Here is a 15,138-nt window from a genome sequence, read left to right as displayed (position 1 = left end):
TACACACACACACCGCCACGCCATTTTTACTATCATAACACAACAAACGTCATTCCCATAAGAGTAGAAAGCCCACCTCACACACCACACCGCCTTTGGCATCCCTCAGCATCCAATCCCCGTTGCCGCCATCCGTCAGGTGGCCGATCAGTAGGATTCGCTCCTGGGGGAGAGTCCCCCACTCGGGGGTCGCCGCCCTCTCTGGATTGAAGGTCAGCCACGGGTAACTGGCGCAGGCCCGCTGGTGCGAGACAAGCTCGGAGATGGACATAGGCCTAGGCGAGAGGACGGCGTGGGTTTCGGAGAGGACGTAGTGACGGGTGGTGACTCACGTGAAGGTTTCGTGCAGAATTTGCGAATCCCAATTAGCATCTTTGATCCTCTTCAATATATTGGTGCTCAGTTGCATCACGTCTTCTTCATCAAACAATTCTAGTCCCCATAAAATGTATGTTATTATCATATTAAATCCAACTTTTTGGAGAAGGACCCCTGGTTCAGGACTTGCCCATTTCTCCGCCCATTAAAACGTTGTCACGCCCATTGATCTTACCTTCACCTGGAGGATAGGTGAGGTCACTGTCCACCTGCAGGGGCCACACATGCTCGGTGACAAATTCGAAAAATCTTTCTAACCATCTGGCCTCCTGCACACAACAAAGTTTTGCACTCAAAATTGAAACGTTTTAGATTACAACCGAATATTGATTAAAATAATGTTGAGTGAACAAAGTACAAAGTTTGGGTAATACTAACGACTTCTCCCTGTGGATTAAAGCGATCCCTGAAGGCTTCTTCTGCGGCCATGGTCCCGATAAAATGTGCATTTGCACGTTTGAAACTGAAACGAAAGCGCAACGTAAAGCAGAGATAGTAGATATACCTATATAGAGGTAGATGTGAAAAAAAGGAGCTCGGGGGCGTTCCTAGTAAAGATGCTATTTGAAATTATGTGGCGGCCATCTTAAGACAGTGCGTTTCACACAAGCCCACTGCGTCGTGTTTGTTGTTCATGTTTTATTTTTTAATGACAGTCCATCTCTTTGTATATAATGGTCATGTGTATATACTGTTAATGCAAATGATTTAATTATTACAGTATTTGGAAAATTAATCCATTCTACTCGATGTTTGTCCTCTAATCCCGCACGCTCTTTGTTCCCAGATGCATTGTCAACTCCCCAAAAGCAAATATTTCTATCGACGCCATCTTCCCAAACAAAACATCGTCATGTGACTCCTGACGTCACAGCCCGAGTGAAATTGGCCAAGACCAATTGCACGGAACCCAAAGCCAAGCCCCCGCCCTTCGCTCAGAAAACAGCCACTTGAATGCAAGGAGGGAACATAACCCCGCCCAGGTCCCGCCTACCCTTCCCCTCTCCGATTTGGAAGAAACGACGTGGGGGGCGTGTCTTGGGGGCGGGAGTAGTTCTCAGCTCGACCCAGTTTGAAAGTGAACGGACGGTCCAGTCTCCGCTCCAGCTACCAGACGTCAACAATAAGCCGACTTGTCAACAAAAAAGAAAAAGAGAGAAAAAAAGCCCCAACAAAAACACAAGCCCCAGTCCCGAGTGCACTTCAGCCTGTCGCCGGCCCTCCTAACGAGTGAGTACAGCCGGCCATCTCGTACGGGACGCGGGTTTCCAAAAAAGCTGGGGCACAGCTGCCCCATTCACGTCGCACCCCCATCCCGGACAATAACAAAAAAAAATCGGGCAAAAAGGGACCACCGTCTCGGTGGGACTCCGAGCGGGTGTTAAGTTGTACGCGAGTGTCCCCCGCCGACTCTTACGATGACCAAGAAACGCCCATTTCGAGACGCTCGTGCGCCAGGAAATAGTCTACGCCGCCCCCCACCGTGCCCCGCTCACTTCTCCGGAGAGTAGCCGTAGCCCGAGTCAGCGATAGAAAATGCGTAGCCAGAGAGTACCGAGGAACACAGTGGGGAATCGGCTACCTTAACGAAGACTTTCGGGGCGCTCGGGTTTACGATACGCACGAGTGGACGTGATCCGTCTCATTTGTGAGCGTCTTTGTGCTCCGAAGCGTCCCCGATGTGACGTCTGCTAAGAGGGGGATGGGAGGCCCGCTCCGCAGAGGGCGGGAAGCAAATGGTGGCTCATTGTTCTGGTAGCCAGACGAAGCTAATGCTCGCTAACAAGTCAGCTCGCCCTTTGACCCCCCTCCCCTCTGATCGGGGCGTCCGTTCCAAGCCACCCCCCGATGCTCTTTCTTTTCCCCCCCGACCGACTGCACGGAGCTCCGTCCGACTCGCGATGCTCTCCCCGTAGTACATCCCGGCCCCCTCACGTCATCTTCGGTGGAAGAAAATGGAACCCCCCACCCCCTCTGTTCTTTGTTAGTGACCGGGGGATGGCCCGTTAGAGCCTTATTCTGACGCTAAAGTCAATAATAAACACACTAGTTTAGAATAGATTTTTTTTCTGTAAAATTGCCTTACTGATTTTAGGGTTTTATCTCTTTTTTTCCAGTTTGGTTTGTCATTTTTTCCCACAATTGAACAGGGTCTTTCGCACCAAGGACACTTTAAGTGATGGGGTCAATCAGCTTCTATCACCCAATTTTGCTAGAAAAAGCTTTTGGGTGGCTCTGGTGTGTTTTTGGGCGCAATCTAAAAATCTCGTGTCTCGTCACAGGCCGCCACCATGATGCGAAAGGACGTGAACAAGCCCAAGGGGAAGACGTCAGCGTACGCCTTCTTCGTGCAGACGTGTCGAGAGGAACACCGCAAGAAGAACCCCGAGCAGTCCGTCAACTTTGCCGAGTTCTCCAAGAAGTGCTCTGAGCGATGGAAGGTAAGAGACATTGAGTTCCAAAGAGTTTGGCGTCCAGTTAAACCTTTATCTCCTCACAGGGTTTAACCCCCACTGATAAAAAGTGCTTCGAGGACATGGCCAAGGCCGACAAAGTGCGCTACAACCGGGAGATGCGAGACTACGTCCCACCCAAGGGTTTTGGAAAGAGAGGTCGCAAAAGGAAAGACCCCAACGCCCCTAAACGCCCCCCGTGAGTACCATCAGGAACCGCTCGTTTAAGAGGCCTTTCTTAAAGTTAACCCTCCCACACTTCCACAGGTCCGCCTTCTTCGTCTTCTGCAGCGAATACCGTCCCAGCGTCAAGCAGCAGTACCCCGGCCTGTCCATAGGTGACTGCGCCAAAAAGTTGGGCGAGATGTGGAGCAAGTTGACGCAGTCCGATAAACTGCCCTACGAGGAGAAGGCGCAAAAACTGCGGGAGAAATACGACCGGGTAAGAACACACACACACACAAATGTAACTTCTCGCTGTAGTTCTAAAAATTCTGGTTCTCGTAGGATATGGTGGCGTATCGGGGTGGCGGCACGTATGCCAGAAATCCCGGCTCCTCCGCTCAAGGCGGTGAGGAAGAGGAAGATGACGAAGGCGAGGACGACGATGAAGAGGAGGATGATGATGAGTAGGGACCTACCCGTATGTGAGCGAGTGTTGGTGCGTGTGTGCGCAAGTGTGTGTGCGTGAGAGGCGAAGGGGTACAAAAAAAGTCCAATATCAAACATTTTGCGTTATTTTTAATGTTTTTTTTCAAAGCACACGTCTCCCAGCTGCTCATTGGCTCATAAAGTGGCAGGGGGAAGCTTGAAAAGAGCCAATCAGAGGCACTTGTTTCCTCATAGCCCGCCCGTCAAGGTTAACGCCTTTTTTTAATTTTTATTTTTTTATTCTTGCGTTGTTTTGAAACATTTAAAAACGACTTAAGTTGTCAAAGCACCTTGCTTCCTGCGTGGTGGAACCCAGATGTCACGGAAAAAAGAAGAAGAAGAAAAACAACACTGGGTGTGTGCGAGAGAGTGAGAAAGCGAGACAAAAAAGGACGGGTTCGAGGAGAAGGATCATAGAACCGCTGCTGTTGCCATGGTTACCCCAACATCAGCCAGCCCCCCCCCCCCCCCCCCCAAACCACCCTCCCCTCAGCCATGCTTACATGTATGTTGCCATGGAGACCTTGGACTCTTCATTGTCATTTTTTATTTGTTTGTTTTTTTTGGTCACAGTCAACGTAGAAACAACTTTTATAATAAAACAAGAGAGGAAAACGCACAACTGCATTTATTTTCCTAACTGGTTGAAAAGTGGTTCGGGTAGAGTACTGGAAAGTTAAGGTAGAGCCTTGAAAGTATTTGAAAATCAAGTGCCGATGCCAGTTACTTGAGCCAATATGGCCGCCCGCTGGAAAACAGTTGATGGTGACAAATGACGATTTTCCATAGAAACAGAGTGACCAATATTTGGCAAAAGTCCCACTTTATTCAAGCAAAACACAGTGCAAACATCACAATAATACGCGTAGTGGACAAAATCGACAAAGTTGGCAATTTTTCATTCCCTCAGGAGACAAAAGTCTTCAAATTGGACAGATTGGAATGTCCTCATTAGCTAAGCCCTGATTGTCCAAAAAATTTATTGCTTGAATTGGCTTCACAGCAGCCGGTCAGGAAAATTGTCATATGAACGGATGCTACATTAGCAGCTCACCGGTTGAAACATTAGCACCAAAGAAGGGGTTGAAGACGCTTCTAGCACCCTCGGACCCGACCCGCGACCCTGAGATTGGCGTTGTCTTTTGACAACGTGGTTGTAGTGCTTCTGTTAGTGCTCGTTGGGCATGTGTCGGATGGTGTGGAAGATCCAGTCCATCTTGGTGCTCCAACCTCCGTGGTGAGCATCATTCATTTGTTTGCTGAAGTACTCCAGCGCCTCCTGCTGGCTCTTTTCTGTCACAAGGTCAGCAACAGGGTCAAATGAAGTTTGTGGTATGGAGCAAGCCGTCTTTTTTGTTTGGGCTACCCCGAGCTCGCTAATGTTTACTTACCCAGTGCTAGTGTCTTTCTCAAATAGGCAATGTCGTCAAAACTCTGCAGTTCCGGCATCCCACATCCCAGTAGGAGCGAAAACAAGTTGATGAAGAGGCTAGCATGCTGCCGGATGGCCAGGTAAGCCTTGTAGCACATCTCCTGGAACCTACAGACCAGAGGCATGAAGCAGGGTAAAAGTACCTCCCCCCACCATAGGAGAAGGGGGTCCCACCTGTCAAACTCTTTGGTCTTGGTCGACTCCTGGATTCCTTTGCTGATGACGATCAAAAAGTCCTGTGTGAGGACGAAGGGGACACGCTCCCGCTTGTAACCGAATTTCTTCTTTTTGTGATCCAGGAAATGGCCGAAGTCAATGTGGAAGAGCTGTCCGTTCTCCTTCACCATGATGTTGGAATTGTGGCGGTCACCGATTCCTAAGATGAACGTGGCCACGCAGTAGCCGGCGCAGGAGCGGGTGAACAAGTCGATGGCGCGGTCGTACCTGAGGGAGTTAACGCATAAGATGTACAAACGCACAGATTAGGCGGCTGCGGCAAAAAGGTCAGATACTGACGCTTCTCCTCTGTTCTTGTCTTTAATCCAATGATGTAAAGTATTAGAGTTGAACTGCAGTGCCCCCTTCAGGCCTCCTTTGCATTGAATCTGCATGATGGTGAAGCTGCTCTTCACTACCTCGATAAGACCCACGCAGTCTCCGATGGAGAGGCAGCCATAAGGGAGCATCCTACGGGTAAAGAGTCGGTTACCCGCTGTTTTCTTAGTTTGAGCCGCCATCTTACCTCAGGTCCAGGCCTTGGTTTTGCCAGATGTTTTCCATGATCTTGATGATCTGCAGTGTTAGCATGTCCTGCCGAAGATCTGTGGGTGAGTAAGAAAAAACTGAGGCTGTACTGTGGGAACTGGCTTAGTTGGTAAATCGTACCGTCTCCATTCTTGAAGATGATCTCGTTGTTGGTGAAGAGCAGCTCTGACATGATGTCAGGGTTCTCCCAGTTCAACCACAGGGGGCGCTTTGCTGACGACATGATCCTGCACTCCTCCAGCCTGATGGCAATAGTCAGAGTGTCCCTTTAGTCCAGTTATGCACTGGAGTCGGTGTCCCCTATCTTACCTTAAGTGTCCCAACTGATGTACGGGGTTCAGAGGAGATACAAATCCCTGCAGAGCTTCCATATAATCCGGACGGGACATGTGCTCCACTAGGAACTTCATCTGAGTCTAGTGAGCAATCACAGAGCGGGATTAGTTCAGAGTCCTGGACTATGACCTGGCTGGCGGATCCTTACCTTCTGAGTCTCGTCCTTTTTCTCCTGTTTCAGTGTATCCGTGAGGTTGACCAGTTTATCCATGGCTTCCACCTGCAAGTGCAAAGGAGTAGAAGGAATGAGCCCCACCACCATTATGGAGCGAGGACCACCAGGAGCTGGAACCGGACCCTCACCTGTCGATTCAGGTGTTTAAGGTACATGCCACAGGCTCTGCAGAAGGCCTCAAGCAGCAAGCCAAACCGCCGTGACACCGTCTTGTTGTGCATTTCGGACCTGTAGGGTGCAAATAGGATGAGGTTGATTCTTCTCTCCGGCTCGATGTTTTTTTTGCCACCTCGCTCACTTGAGGTGCCAGAAGAAGAAATGTCCTATCCTCTGATTGGTTAGAGCTTTCTTGATCAGAAAGCGGGCCAACGGGTTGTCCAGATACATCTCGTACTTTAACACCTGAAAGGCAGAGTCTGGTTGTCCTTTGGGGGTCGACCTTGTGTTTTCCCCCCAGGGTGAAAGAACAGACCTGGACCAGTTGTAGCAGGTACTGGGACAACTTGTCATCCGTCAGGCTCTGAACCAGGCAACGTAGCGCAAACTCTCTGACCATGGGGTCGGGAAAATTGCAGTCCAGTAACTCCAGAGCGGACTCGGACTCCATCAGAGGCCATTCTTTCAATAGGCAGTACATCTGGGAATGGGGGGCAAAGAGTTAAGTGTGGTGATGTCCCCCCCCTTCCAGTTTGGGAATGGGTTTTCCTACCTGAGATACCTCGTCCCTAGAATTCCACTTGACGGATAGAAGCAGCTTGGGGAGGGACTCTGGCATGTTTACGCAGTAATGTCTGTAACAAAGCCAAAAAAATCAAGACCAGTCCTTTGTTTTGATGTCTCTGAGGTTAGGTCTTCACCTGTGTCTCCATAGAAAGTCTTTCTCCTGTTCTGAGAGTTCGTAAAGAGGATCTTTGGAGCAGAGACTTCGTAGCTGCTCGCCGTCTGCTGCCGAGACGCTGCTGTCACAAGCCAGACGACTGTTCTGAAGACAAATGGACAAAAGGTATTTGTCTAGTCTCGTCTTGGCTGACTGTCAGACCAAGTGTCAAATTGTCTTACCAGACCGTGAGTGTAGTTGAAGCCCAGCTCCCTGCTGATGGTCCAGTTGGCGTGCTCTTCAATCTGCTGTTCATCCGGAAACACAACCGGCTGGTTGAACCAGGAGAACTCCAGTTCTACGCAGGGAGATTCCTAGATCAAAAAAGAAGAACCCATCCATGATCCTGACCCCCATAGCCAGGCGCCAAATCCTAGAGGACATACCTTGTTGGGGTTGGACCCAGCCACCCCGATGGGGTTCAGCAAATCCTCCAGGCCATGAGGGACAGGCCACAAACCCAGTGCGGCTTTCCCCGAGACTAGAATGTCCTTATAGTCAAAGAGGTTCACGTTCCCCCAGGCTAGTGGACAATGTTCCTGCCAGACAAGTGGATGTAGAGAGAGTTATTTGTCTTTGTCGCTCCCTAGTTTTCGTTTTCGTACCTCCTTGGCGCCTTTTCTCCCTTTCACCGAGCAGATTGATAAGCAGAGTCGGGCCGAGCGAGGCAAGTCCGCCAGGTAGATGTCGTAGGTCAACCATTCGTTCCATCTAGGATGTCAAACATGGAGGAAGAAGGCAATGTGTAGAGACGTTTTGTGTCAAACAAAGGACGGGGTATTTGGAACCTGGGGTTGGAGCATGGGACTCTTTGGGTGTTGACGTTATCGCAGAGTGGCTCGCCTCCGTGGTAGATCCCCGTCCTGACGTAGATCTAGGTACAGTGGGTGCGGTGGGACGGGTGTGGTACTTTAGGGGGACGAAATGGGACGGACCTTGTCTATGTCTCGGATGTTGACGTTGACGTAGGTGGCGCAGAGTAGTCGGACCCTCAACCGGGTGTTGAAAGCCCACAGTGAGCGTGGTGGAGAGCCGTCAGAGCCCCCGGGGCAGGGTGACGGCTGCGGGGTCCGGCGACTGAAAGGGTAAGCGCAGTCAAGAACCCGTTGACTTCTTCCTCGGAGACACCCACTTACCTGTAGGAGGGCGTGACGAAACTGGAGGCGGGAAGCTGGCAGTAAAGACTGTCCTTGGAGACCAGCATCAGGTGCGGAAGACGACCCACGATGATACAGGACCGGATATACTGTGGGTGGACCCCCGTTACAAGGTTTAGTTTTGCTAGGGTTTTTTTGGGGGGCTCAAATGTAGTAAGACTGTTACCTTGTATTGACTGAGAGGGTATTTTTCCAATAGGTACTCATCACAGCCACACACCTGAAAGAGTAAAGCCTTGGAGTCATCCGGTCTTGGTCACAAGGCGGTCCTGGATAATACCTTAAGGATGTACTGGCCCTGGTATTCCTGGACGCAGAGGCGGAGCTGTTGGGGGGAAAGGTGCATGGACCTGCTCTTCTTCCGGATGGACTCGGCTATCAGTTGCTCGGGTAGGCTGTCATGGGTCACCTGACAGGAAGGTCTCAAAGGTAGGTCCACCTAGACCGTATAGATGTCTCTTGACTATCTTAACCTGTGCTTACCTTCAATGTGTATTTCTGTTTTGAGTTGCTTGGCGACACAATCACCCAGATGGTTACAATCAGTCTGCCTGTAGAGAGAGGGTCAGAAGGGGGCGTGTCAAATCTTGGAGAAGTCTGGATGAAGGTTTCTGCATGTCCCTAAAAGACTAGAAGGACTTTGACCTTTGTCTAGCTTGCTGTAGATGTGCTGTGGAAGTTGTGGACTGGACTCCACGTTCGGCGGGTATACGTAGAGGGCTTGGCTGTGGGCTCCGCCCCCTTCTCGTTCCTCCATGGCTTCCCTACAGACGCATAGTATAGCCCGGCGGAAGTCCTGGACCTCTGGGTCCTTCATCATCTCGAATTCGCAGACGGGCATGCCGATGGCAAATCCTTTATGGGAAGGATGTGGGTTTGGTGAGTTGACCCGGGACCCCCAAACCTGAGAACCTTACCAATCTCTCGGTTCAGGATCTTCTCTTCGCGGTTTCCCAAGGGTTCAATCACTTTCAGGATAGGGTGGAACAGGCGTAGGTCGCACAGCCGCCTGGTTTCGTCGTAAAATTCTTCCCTCTCTGCTTCCTGAGTTACGCCCACAAAGATGTAGCTGGACTCTTCCTGTCATGGAGTACAGAGTACAGAGTTCTTCCTTGTAAAAACCTGCCTAGGACAAGTGGCAAACCCGAGTCCTACAGAGGTAAGCAAACCTGTAGAAGGTGGTAAAGTGGATACTTCCTAGCCTCGGCGAAGAGTTGCTGCTTGATGCTGATGAGCGGCGTTTCTCGAAGACACTCCAGACTCACCATCATCCCTGGAAGTGGTTTTTGGTCTCGGATTGGAAGGCAAGAAGCGGGAACTCGAACCTACCGTTGGGAAGACAGCAGTCCACCAAGATACGTGGAGGCATCAGGTGAAGACCCCACAGCTCCCCTGACGACGGCCGAGGTGCCATGGCGACCGGTTCACCTCTGGACCACCTGCTGAGACAAAAACAGCCTCGGAAAGATACCCAAACTTCACATCCCTTCAAGTCCTACGGGGTCCTCATGACGATGGTTTGGCTGCCATGGCAACTGCCTCACCTCGGACCGCCTTAATACCATCTATGGACCTTTTTTGTTCATTTTTGGGGAAGCGTTTTGACGTTTTTCGGTGGGTTTCTTCCCATCTTTGTACGTTTTCAATAGGGTTGTCAAACAAAGGCCAAAAAGTAGGACACACACACACACACACACACACACACACATGCGCGTTTCCTGTTGCTCTGCGCGGAAGAGGATTTGTCAGCGCCACGATTTGACGATTTATATCTGTTACAGATTCCTCAATTGGGAGGTACGGAACACAAATCGACGAGGACGATGACATCAAGGGGCGACCAATCCCCCTTCGTCGAACGGGTGAGTCACCTGAGCTGGTTCCCGGTCCGGCGGCGGGTGCGTCTCCAATCAGAGCATCCTCCTCGGACTCTGTCTTTGTCTCCGGTTTGACTGCGAGGATGCTAACGGTGCGTGGGGGACGGCGAGAGGGTGTTCCATCCCATCCCACCACACCCGTAAACCAGAAAGCTCGCCTTCAGCTCAGGCGTCCTTCGGTCTGTCGGCGCGCGATTGCCGCGGCGTGCGGAGGAAGCTGCTTTTCGCCGGCGCTGGTAGAACAATGTGCTGGAGGAAGGGGGGTGGGGGAGTCCGAGGGGGGGCTTATCTTGCTCGTTTCCTCTCTTAAAGGGACAGTGTCTTATGGGAAAGCGAGAGTTGGAGTTCTGTACTCACAGCGGGGGGGGTTTTGTTCTGGGATTGTCGATTTTTATCGGATTAGGAAGATGGGTTTTGTTAAATTAGATTTGGTTACCCTAAAAAAAGGGGTTGGGTGATGGGTGATGTCGGGTTTTCGTTTAGTGAGTGATCCGTCTGTCTGTTAATGATATCTTGGGTCAAGTGGAGGATCAATGATGTCACATCAGCTGTTAATGTTACATACAAACACACACTGGATGCACCAATCAGAACTAGGAGGCATATTTTGGTGACATATAGCTTAAATCTTCCATTAGAACTTTCAAAAAAGCTGTTTTATTGACTTTGTGTCTGAATTTAATGAAACCACAGCTCAGTTTAGTTGTAAGGACAATTTATTTGAAGATCTCAAGCGGAGAAACAACGCCATTTGCTTTTCAAGACCACCGCGGAAGTCGCTAATCACGTTCACCCCTTGTTTGTCTTCTTCCAGGATACCCAGAGTATTACAAAAATGGAAGGACGGTCTAGGACTAAGAGGACCACCAGTCTAGGACTTGGAGAACGTCTTAGGAGGTTGATATGGAGTCAGGTTTGTAGTCATCCTCAAGCACCCTCTGCTGTTGTCTGTCATCCCGATGGTGAAACAGTGGGAGGACTAAGATCAGGGTCCGAGTGCGTCTGTTCCCGCAGGTGACGGTTTTCCGCCTCCAGTTGCTGGTTCCGGTCTTGCAGCTCCCTGATTTGCTCCCTTAGAAGTTCCACTTCTTCCCGTACAGCCAGCATCAGGTGACTCTTGGCCAGATCCTGGGCGAGGACGGCAGGTCCGTCAACTCCCAGCCGGGTTATGATTATTAATAAGCACGGGATGCTCACCATGGCCCGTTCGATCTTGTTGTCAATGGCGGCCGCACTATGGACGGATGAAATGGAATTAGAGGGGCTACCCACCACTTTGTGGTTAGCTAACGCTACCTGATGTCTGGCGGTAAACCGAAGTCGGCGCTCTGGTCCAACGAGGTCAGCGTGGCGGGGGGCGAGCTGGGCTGAGATCGAGACAACCTGAGGACAGACTGAGATGTGGACACTTGAAGTTTTTCTTTCTCTTTAAGGTCCATCTAGTTGGGGGTCACCTGCTTTTGAGGACGAGCCGCCGAGTCTGATGGCGAAGAACCCACCGGTGGCTCGCCAGTTTCCACGGTCTGCGATACCAAACGGGCTGCCCCACCAATGGACTCCAGAGACTCTAGCGATAGGGCGTTTCTCACACCGTCCACCACCCGCCCTTCTTTGAACTCTGTGCAGGTCCAGCGGCCGCGCCCATATGTGTCGCCGCGACCACGTACGCCCGCGCCACCTCCCGCCAATCGTACCAGTCGGAATCTGGAAGGGGCCCCGGTTCCCTGGTTGGAGATATGCCTTCTCTTGGAGGAAGGTGTAGAGGGCTGGGAGGAGCTCCCCCGACCACCAGGGAAGGGGGTTTTGGACCGGATTGCAGTCAGGACAACGCCAGGAGTGGATGGACTAGTCCGGATGGGTGAGAAGATTTCAGACGTCACGCTGGTAATTTGGAAGCCGCTACGTTTTCTTTCACAGGTCATCACCCTGAAAAGAAACAAAAGCAAAAACATGGAAAATCTATTGACGGTAGGTCGGGTTAAGTTAGCGGTTGTGCGGCTAACCTCTTGACCAAAGTCAGCTGTGATAGGCTCAGCTCAAAAAAGGAGGCGGCTTGAATTCTATGGACATATTTGGAATTATATAAAGGTTGTTAGGAAGTTAGAAGTTAACTTTGAGTTTAACCGACGTTGGAGTTGGTGTTCCGATTGTTGTTGACATGTCAGTTCCCATTTTTAGAAATATTGTCTCACCGAGTGTTTGTTCCAAAAAAACTTCCTGTTTCTCTCCTCCGCTTTTCTTCCTCACTCGTCCGGTCCAGTCAACCCGCCGCTGGCGTTGATTGCGCCTGCGTGAAGAAGCCTCCCCGCCGTCGCCCCAGGGCCAGATAACGCGGAAAAAAAAGAAGAATAAACTTTCCGAGTGGCTATTGTTGTGATTGGCATGTTGGGCTCGTGTGACGTCACGGGGTGGAGAGTACGGCGCTATGTGTAAACAGTCGTTACGTCACAATGGGGCGATTGTCATGAGCCGGTTTGGTTTAACTCTTTCACTGCCATTGACAGATTGATGTCTAATTCATTTGGATTGGTGGTGAAGATGGAGTGATCAGTTCAGGACAACCAATTGCTTGTAAGTATATAGTAAGGTCAAATGTGGCCCCCTAAATCATTTTGTGTGGCTCGGGAAAGTTAATCAGGAGTTCCAACTTTCTGTTATAGTGTTAGAGTTAGTGTAAATGTTATAGTGTTACACTAAGTGTAGATGTTATAGTGTTATGATGTTAATGTGATATGATATAAATGTTATAGGGTTAGTTAGTTTAAATGTTATAGTGTTACAGTTAGTGTAAATGTTTTAGTGTTAAAGTTAGTCTAAATGTTATAGTGTTACAGTAAGTGTAAATGTTATAGTGTTAGTTAGTATAAATGTTATAGTCTTAGAGTTACTTTAGATGTTATAATACCTCCTCCTAATTTTACCTCCTTCCCTTACTCTAACCCCCCGCTCCAATGCCCCCTTGCCCTCTACTCTACCTTCTCATACAAAGTCTTACATTGCAGGAAAGCACCTTGCTATAGTACATGGTCGTGTATGAGGAAAAAGTGCCGTCATTACACCTCCGGTCCACACGAGGGCTACGTAGTCGCAACGGTTGTCTGCAAAGCGCTCTTTTGAAAGAAGAAGATCCTCCAACGCGGAAGTCGTGGTAACCAGCAGCCGATCAAAACAATCTTTATACGCATCTGTTTAGTCGATTGCACATGTTCTCATATCATTGTTTTTTTATGCATTTATTCGCAGTCAGGTGCAGCTTTAATGCTTGTCCCTCTCTTGGGGAAGACTGGACTTGTTCCTGTCGGCTGACTTCCACTTGCATGACCACCATGCATGACAACCAACTTTTTGTTTGTGTTTATTTTATGACAAAGGCAGACAAAGCACTTCTGTATTTGGTCAAACTTTATTTTCAATGTGTTCCCCAGCGTCAGCCTCATCTTCCTCATACATGATGTGCAATGTTCATCTTGAACCCTCTCCAATAAAGTAACAAACCACAAAATGTCTTAGTTCCTTGATTTTGTGTTGTGACTGTAGGCGAGTATGAAGACATGCAATTTTATTCTCCACAAGACATGTTAAACTTGATGCCCTTTTGTGGCGGTTTTAAGGCATTGCACTTTGTAATGTCTTCTCTAACCAATTATACCTATTAAGAACATATACTAACTTGCAGTGCTCTTGTGGCGGTTTTAAGGCACAGCACTTTGCAATGGCTTTTCCAAACAACTACGTTTTTTTGTGCGATCCGAGAAAGATGTTTCACAAAATGATGCGGCGGGCCACATTTGGCCCCCGGGCCTCCACTTTGACACCAATAGAGGTGCATTGTGCTGTTTAAAATATCCTGATGGTTTACTTTCTCGGACCGCACAAAATGATGCGGCGGGCCACATTTGGCCCCCGGGCCTCCATTTTGACACCAATAGAGGTGCATTGTGCCTTTTAAAATATCCTGATGGTTTACTTTCTCGGACCGCACAAAATGATGCGGCGGGCCAGATTTGGCCCCCGGGCCTCCACTTTGACACCAATAGAGGTGCATTGTCCTGTTTAAAATATCCTGATGGTTTACTTTCTCGGACCGCACAAAATGGTGCGACGGGCCACATTTGGCCCCCGGGCCTCCACTTTGACACCAATAGAGGTGCATTGTCCTGTTTCAAATATCCTGATGGTTAACTTTCTCGGACCGCACAAAATGATGCAGCGGGCCAGAATTGGCCCCCGGGCCTCCACTTTGACACCAATAGAGGTGCTTTGTCCTGTTTAAAATATCCTCATGGTTTACTTTCTCGGACCGCACAAAATGATGCGGCGGGCCACATTTGGCCCCCGGGCCTCAACTTTGACACCAATAGAGGTGCATTGTGCTGTTTAAAATATCCTGATGGTTTACTTTCTCGGACCGCACAAAATGATGCGGCGGGCCACATTTGGCCCCCGGGCCTCCAGTTTGACACCAATAAAGGTACTTGTGCTGTTTAAAATATCCTGATGGTTTACTTTCTCGGACCGCACAAAATGATGCGGCGGGCCAGATTTGGCCCCCGGGCCTCCACTTTGACACCAATAGAGGTACTTGTGCTGTTTAAAATATCCTGATGGTTTACTTTCTCGGACCGCACAAAATTATGCGGCGGGCCAGATTTGGCCCCCGGGCCTCCACTTTGACACCAATAGTGGTACTTGTGCCTTTTAAAATATCCTGATGGTTTACTTTCTCGGACCGCACAAAATGATGCGGCGGGCCACATTTGGCCCCCGGGCCTCCAGTTTGACACCAATAAAGGTACTTGTGCTGTTTAAAATATCCTGATGGTTTACTTTCTCGGACCGCACAAAATGATGCGGCGGGCCAGATTTGGCCCCCGGGCCTCCACTTTGACACCAATAGTGGTACTTGTGCCTTTTAAAACATCCTCATGGTTAACTTTCTCGGACCGCACAAAATGATGCGGCGGGCCACATTTGGCCCCCGGACCTCCATTTTGACACAAATAGAGGTGCATTGTGCTGTTTAAAAAACATCCTAAA

At 49.7% G+C, this 15,138-nt stretch overlaps 4 protein-coding genes and 3 long non-coding RNA genes across 10 annotated transcripts; 4 read left to right on the top strand and 3 right to left on the bottom strand.

Moving 5' to 3' along the window:
* Positions 1-49: 49 nt before the first annotated feature.
* Positions 50-2,270, bottom strand: LOC144213956 (CST complex subunit CTC1-like). The gene is made up of 4 exons (XM_077742680.1): positions 757-2,270; positions 554-647; positions 333-432; positions 50-275 (listed from the first exon to the last, which is right to left on the bottom strand). Exons 1-4 carry the CDS (start codon positions 805-807, stop codon positions 50-52), a joined length of 471 nt encoding a protein of 156 aa, XP_077598806.1. The 5' UTR covers positions 808-2,270.
* Positions 1,416-4,104, top strand: LOC144213883 (high mobility group protein B2-like). The gene is made up of 5 exons (XM_077742596.1): positions 1,416-1,608; positions 2,661-2,819; positions 2,879-3,030; positions 3,099-3,273; positions 3,339-4,104. The coding sequence occupies exons 2-5, from the start codon at positions 2,670-2,672 to the stop codon at positions 3,462-3,464; spliced, it is 603 nt and encodes a 200-aa protein (XP_077598722.1). The 5' UTR covers positions 1,416-1,608; positions 2,661-2,669; the 3' UTR covers positions 3,465-4,104.
* A 279-nt stretch (positions 4,105-4,383) lies between these two features.
* Positions 4,384-10,341, bottom strand: LOC144213502 (phosphatidylinositol 4,5-bisphosphate 3-kinase catalytic subunit alpha isoform-like). The gene is made up of 27 exons (XM_077742003.1): positions 10,096-10,341; positions 9,554-9,663; positions 9,394-9,497; positions 9,142-9,304; positions 8,870-9,079; positions 8,708-8,775; positions 8,505-8,633; positions 8,391-8,444; positions 8,204-8,313; positions 8,003-8,144; positions 7,856-7,941; positions 7,673-7,778; positions 7,454-7,606; positions 7,250-7,381; positions 7,048-7,172; positions 6,900-6,981; positions 6,663-6,827; positions 6,489-6,592; positions 6,319-6,418; positions 6,164-6,235; positions 5,989-6,095; positions 5,800-5,921; positions 5,657-5,735; positions 5,431-5,601; positions 5,089-5,358; positions 4,874-5,022; positions 4,384-4,775 (listed from the first exon to the last, which is right to left on the bottom strand). The coding sequence occupies exons 2-27, from the start codon at positions 9,636-9,638 to the stop codon at positions 4,651-4,653; spliced, it is 3,213 nt and encodes a 1,070-aa protein (XP_077598129.1). The 5' UTR covers positions 9,639-9,663; positions 10,096-10,341; the 3' UTR covers positions 4,384-4,650.
* LOC144213504 (uncharacterized) lies at positions 8,428-11,257 on the top strand. Its single transcript, XR_013329986.1, has 3 exons — positions 8,428-10,086; positions 10,916-11,014; positions 11,116-11,257. It is a non-coding gene; the product is annotated as an uncharacterized LOC144213504 (long non-coding RNA).
* LOC144213500 (TSC22 domain family protein 4-like) lies at positions 10,800-12,520 on the bottom strand. 4 transcript variants are annotated; one of them, XM_077742002.1, is made up of 6 exons: positions 12,294-12,518; positions 12,105-12,161; positions 11,556-12,027; positions 11,398-11,495; positions 11,299-11,335; positions 10,800-11,229 (listed from the first exon to the last, which is right to left on the bottom strand). In XM_077742002.1, exons 3-6 carry the CDS (start codon positions 12,021-12,023, stop codon positions 11,053-11,055), a joined length of 780 nt encoding a protein of 259 aa, XP_077598128.1. In that variant the 5' UTR covers positions 12,024-12,027; positions 12,105-12,161; positions 12,294-12,518; the 3' UTR covers positions 10,800-11,052. The 4 variants fall into 4 exon arrangements, with proteins under 4 accessions (XP_077598128.1, XP_077598125.1, XP_077598127.1 ...); XM_077741999.1 differs by having other exon boundaries at positions 11,299-11,484; positions 12,294-12,520; XM_077742001.1 differs by having other exon boundaries at positions 11,299-11,484; positions 12,105-12,520.
* Positions 11,278-12,928, top strand: LOC144213503 (uncharacterized). The gene is made up of 3 exons (XR_013329985.1): positions 11,278-11,622; positions 11,728-12,530; positions 12,606-12,928. It is a non-coding gene; the product is annotated as an uncharacterized LOC144213503 (long non-coding RNA).
* Positions 12,929-13,098: 170 nt separating this feature from the next.
* Positions 13,099-13,603, top strand: LOC144213854 (uncharacterized). Its single transcript, XR_013330139.1, has 2 exons — positions 13,099-13,249; positions 13,345-13,603. It is a non-coding gene; the product is annotated as an uncharacterized LOC144213854 (long non-coding RNA).
* The last annotated feature ends 1,535 nt before the right edge of the window (positions 13,604-15,138 follow it).

This window comes from Stigmatopora nigra, chromosome 20, assembly GCF_051989575.1.
Source record: "Stigmatopora nigra isolate UIUO_SnigA chromosome 20, RoL_Snig_1.1, whole genome shotgun sequence".
In the NCBI taxonomy this organism is placed as follows: Eukaryota; Metazoa; Chordata; class Actinopteri; order Syngnathiformes; family Syngnathidae; genus Stigmatopora; species Stigmatopora nigra.
Note: the sequence above shows the minus strand (reverse complement) of the source record. Positions and strands in the feature narration are given on the sequence as shown.

Bases quoted from the DNA above. Each gene is read 5' to 3' on its own strand.
- LOC144213956 (XM_077742680.1), bottom strand. From the start codon at position 807: ATGGCCGCAGAAGAAGCCTTCAGGGATCGCTTTAATCCACAGGGAGAA. The intron at 433-553 runs GTAAGATCAATG...TATGGGGACTAG, and splicing joins CACCTATCCTCCAGGTGAAG to AATTGTTTGATGAAGAAGAC. The intron at 276-332 runs GTGAGTCACCAC...CCTCTCGCCTAG, and splicing joins ATTCTGCACGAAACCTTCAC to GCCTATGTCCATCTCCGAGC.
- LOC144213883 (XM_077742596.1), top strand. From the start codon at position 2,670: ATGATGCGAAAGGACGTGAACAAGCCCAAGGGGAAGACGTCAGCGTAC. The intron at 2,820-2,878 runs GTAAGAGACATT...ATCTCCTCACAG, and splicing joins AGTGCTCTGAGCGATGGAAG to GGTTTAACCCCCACTGATAA. The intron at 3,274-3,338 runs GTAAGAACACAC...TGGTTCTCGTAG, and splicing joins TGCGGGAGAAATACGACCGG to GATATGGTGGCGTATCGGGG.
- LOC144213502 (XM_077742003.1), bottom strand. From the start codon at position 9,638: ATGGCACCTCGGCCGTCGTCAGGGGAGCTGTGGGGTCTTCACCTGATG. The intron at 8,314-8,390 runs GTAACAGTCTTA...GTCCACCCACAG, and splicing joins ACCCTCTCAGTCAATACAAG to TATATCCGGTCCTGTATCAT. The intron at 7,173-7,249 runs GTAAGACAATTT...ATTTGTCTTCAG, and splicing joins TCAACTACACTCACGGTCTG to AACAGTCGTCTGGCTTGTGA.
- LOC144213500 (XM_077742001.1), bottom strand. From the start codon at position 12,023: ATGACCTGTGAAAGAAAACGTAGCGGCTTCCAAATTACCAGCGTGACG. The intron at 11,485-11,555 runs GTGACCCCCAAC...GTCTGTCCTCAG, and splicing joins CGGCTCGTCCTCAAAAGCAG to GTTGTCTCGATCTCAGCCCA. The intron at 11,230-11,298 runs GTGAGCATCCCG...GTCCTCGCCCAG, and splicing joins ACAAGATCGAACGGGCCATG to GATCTGGCCAAGAGTCACCT.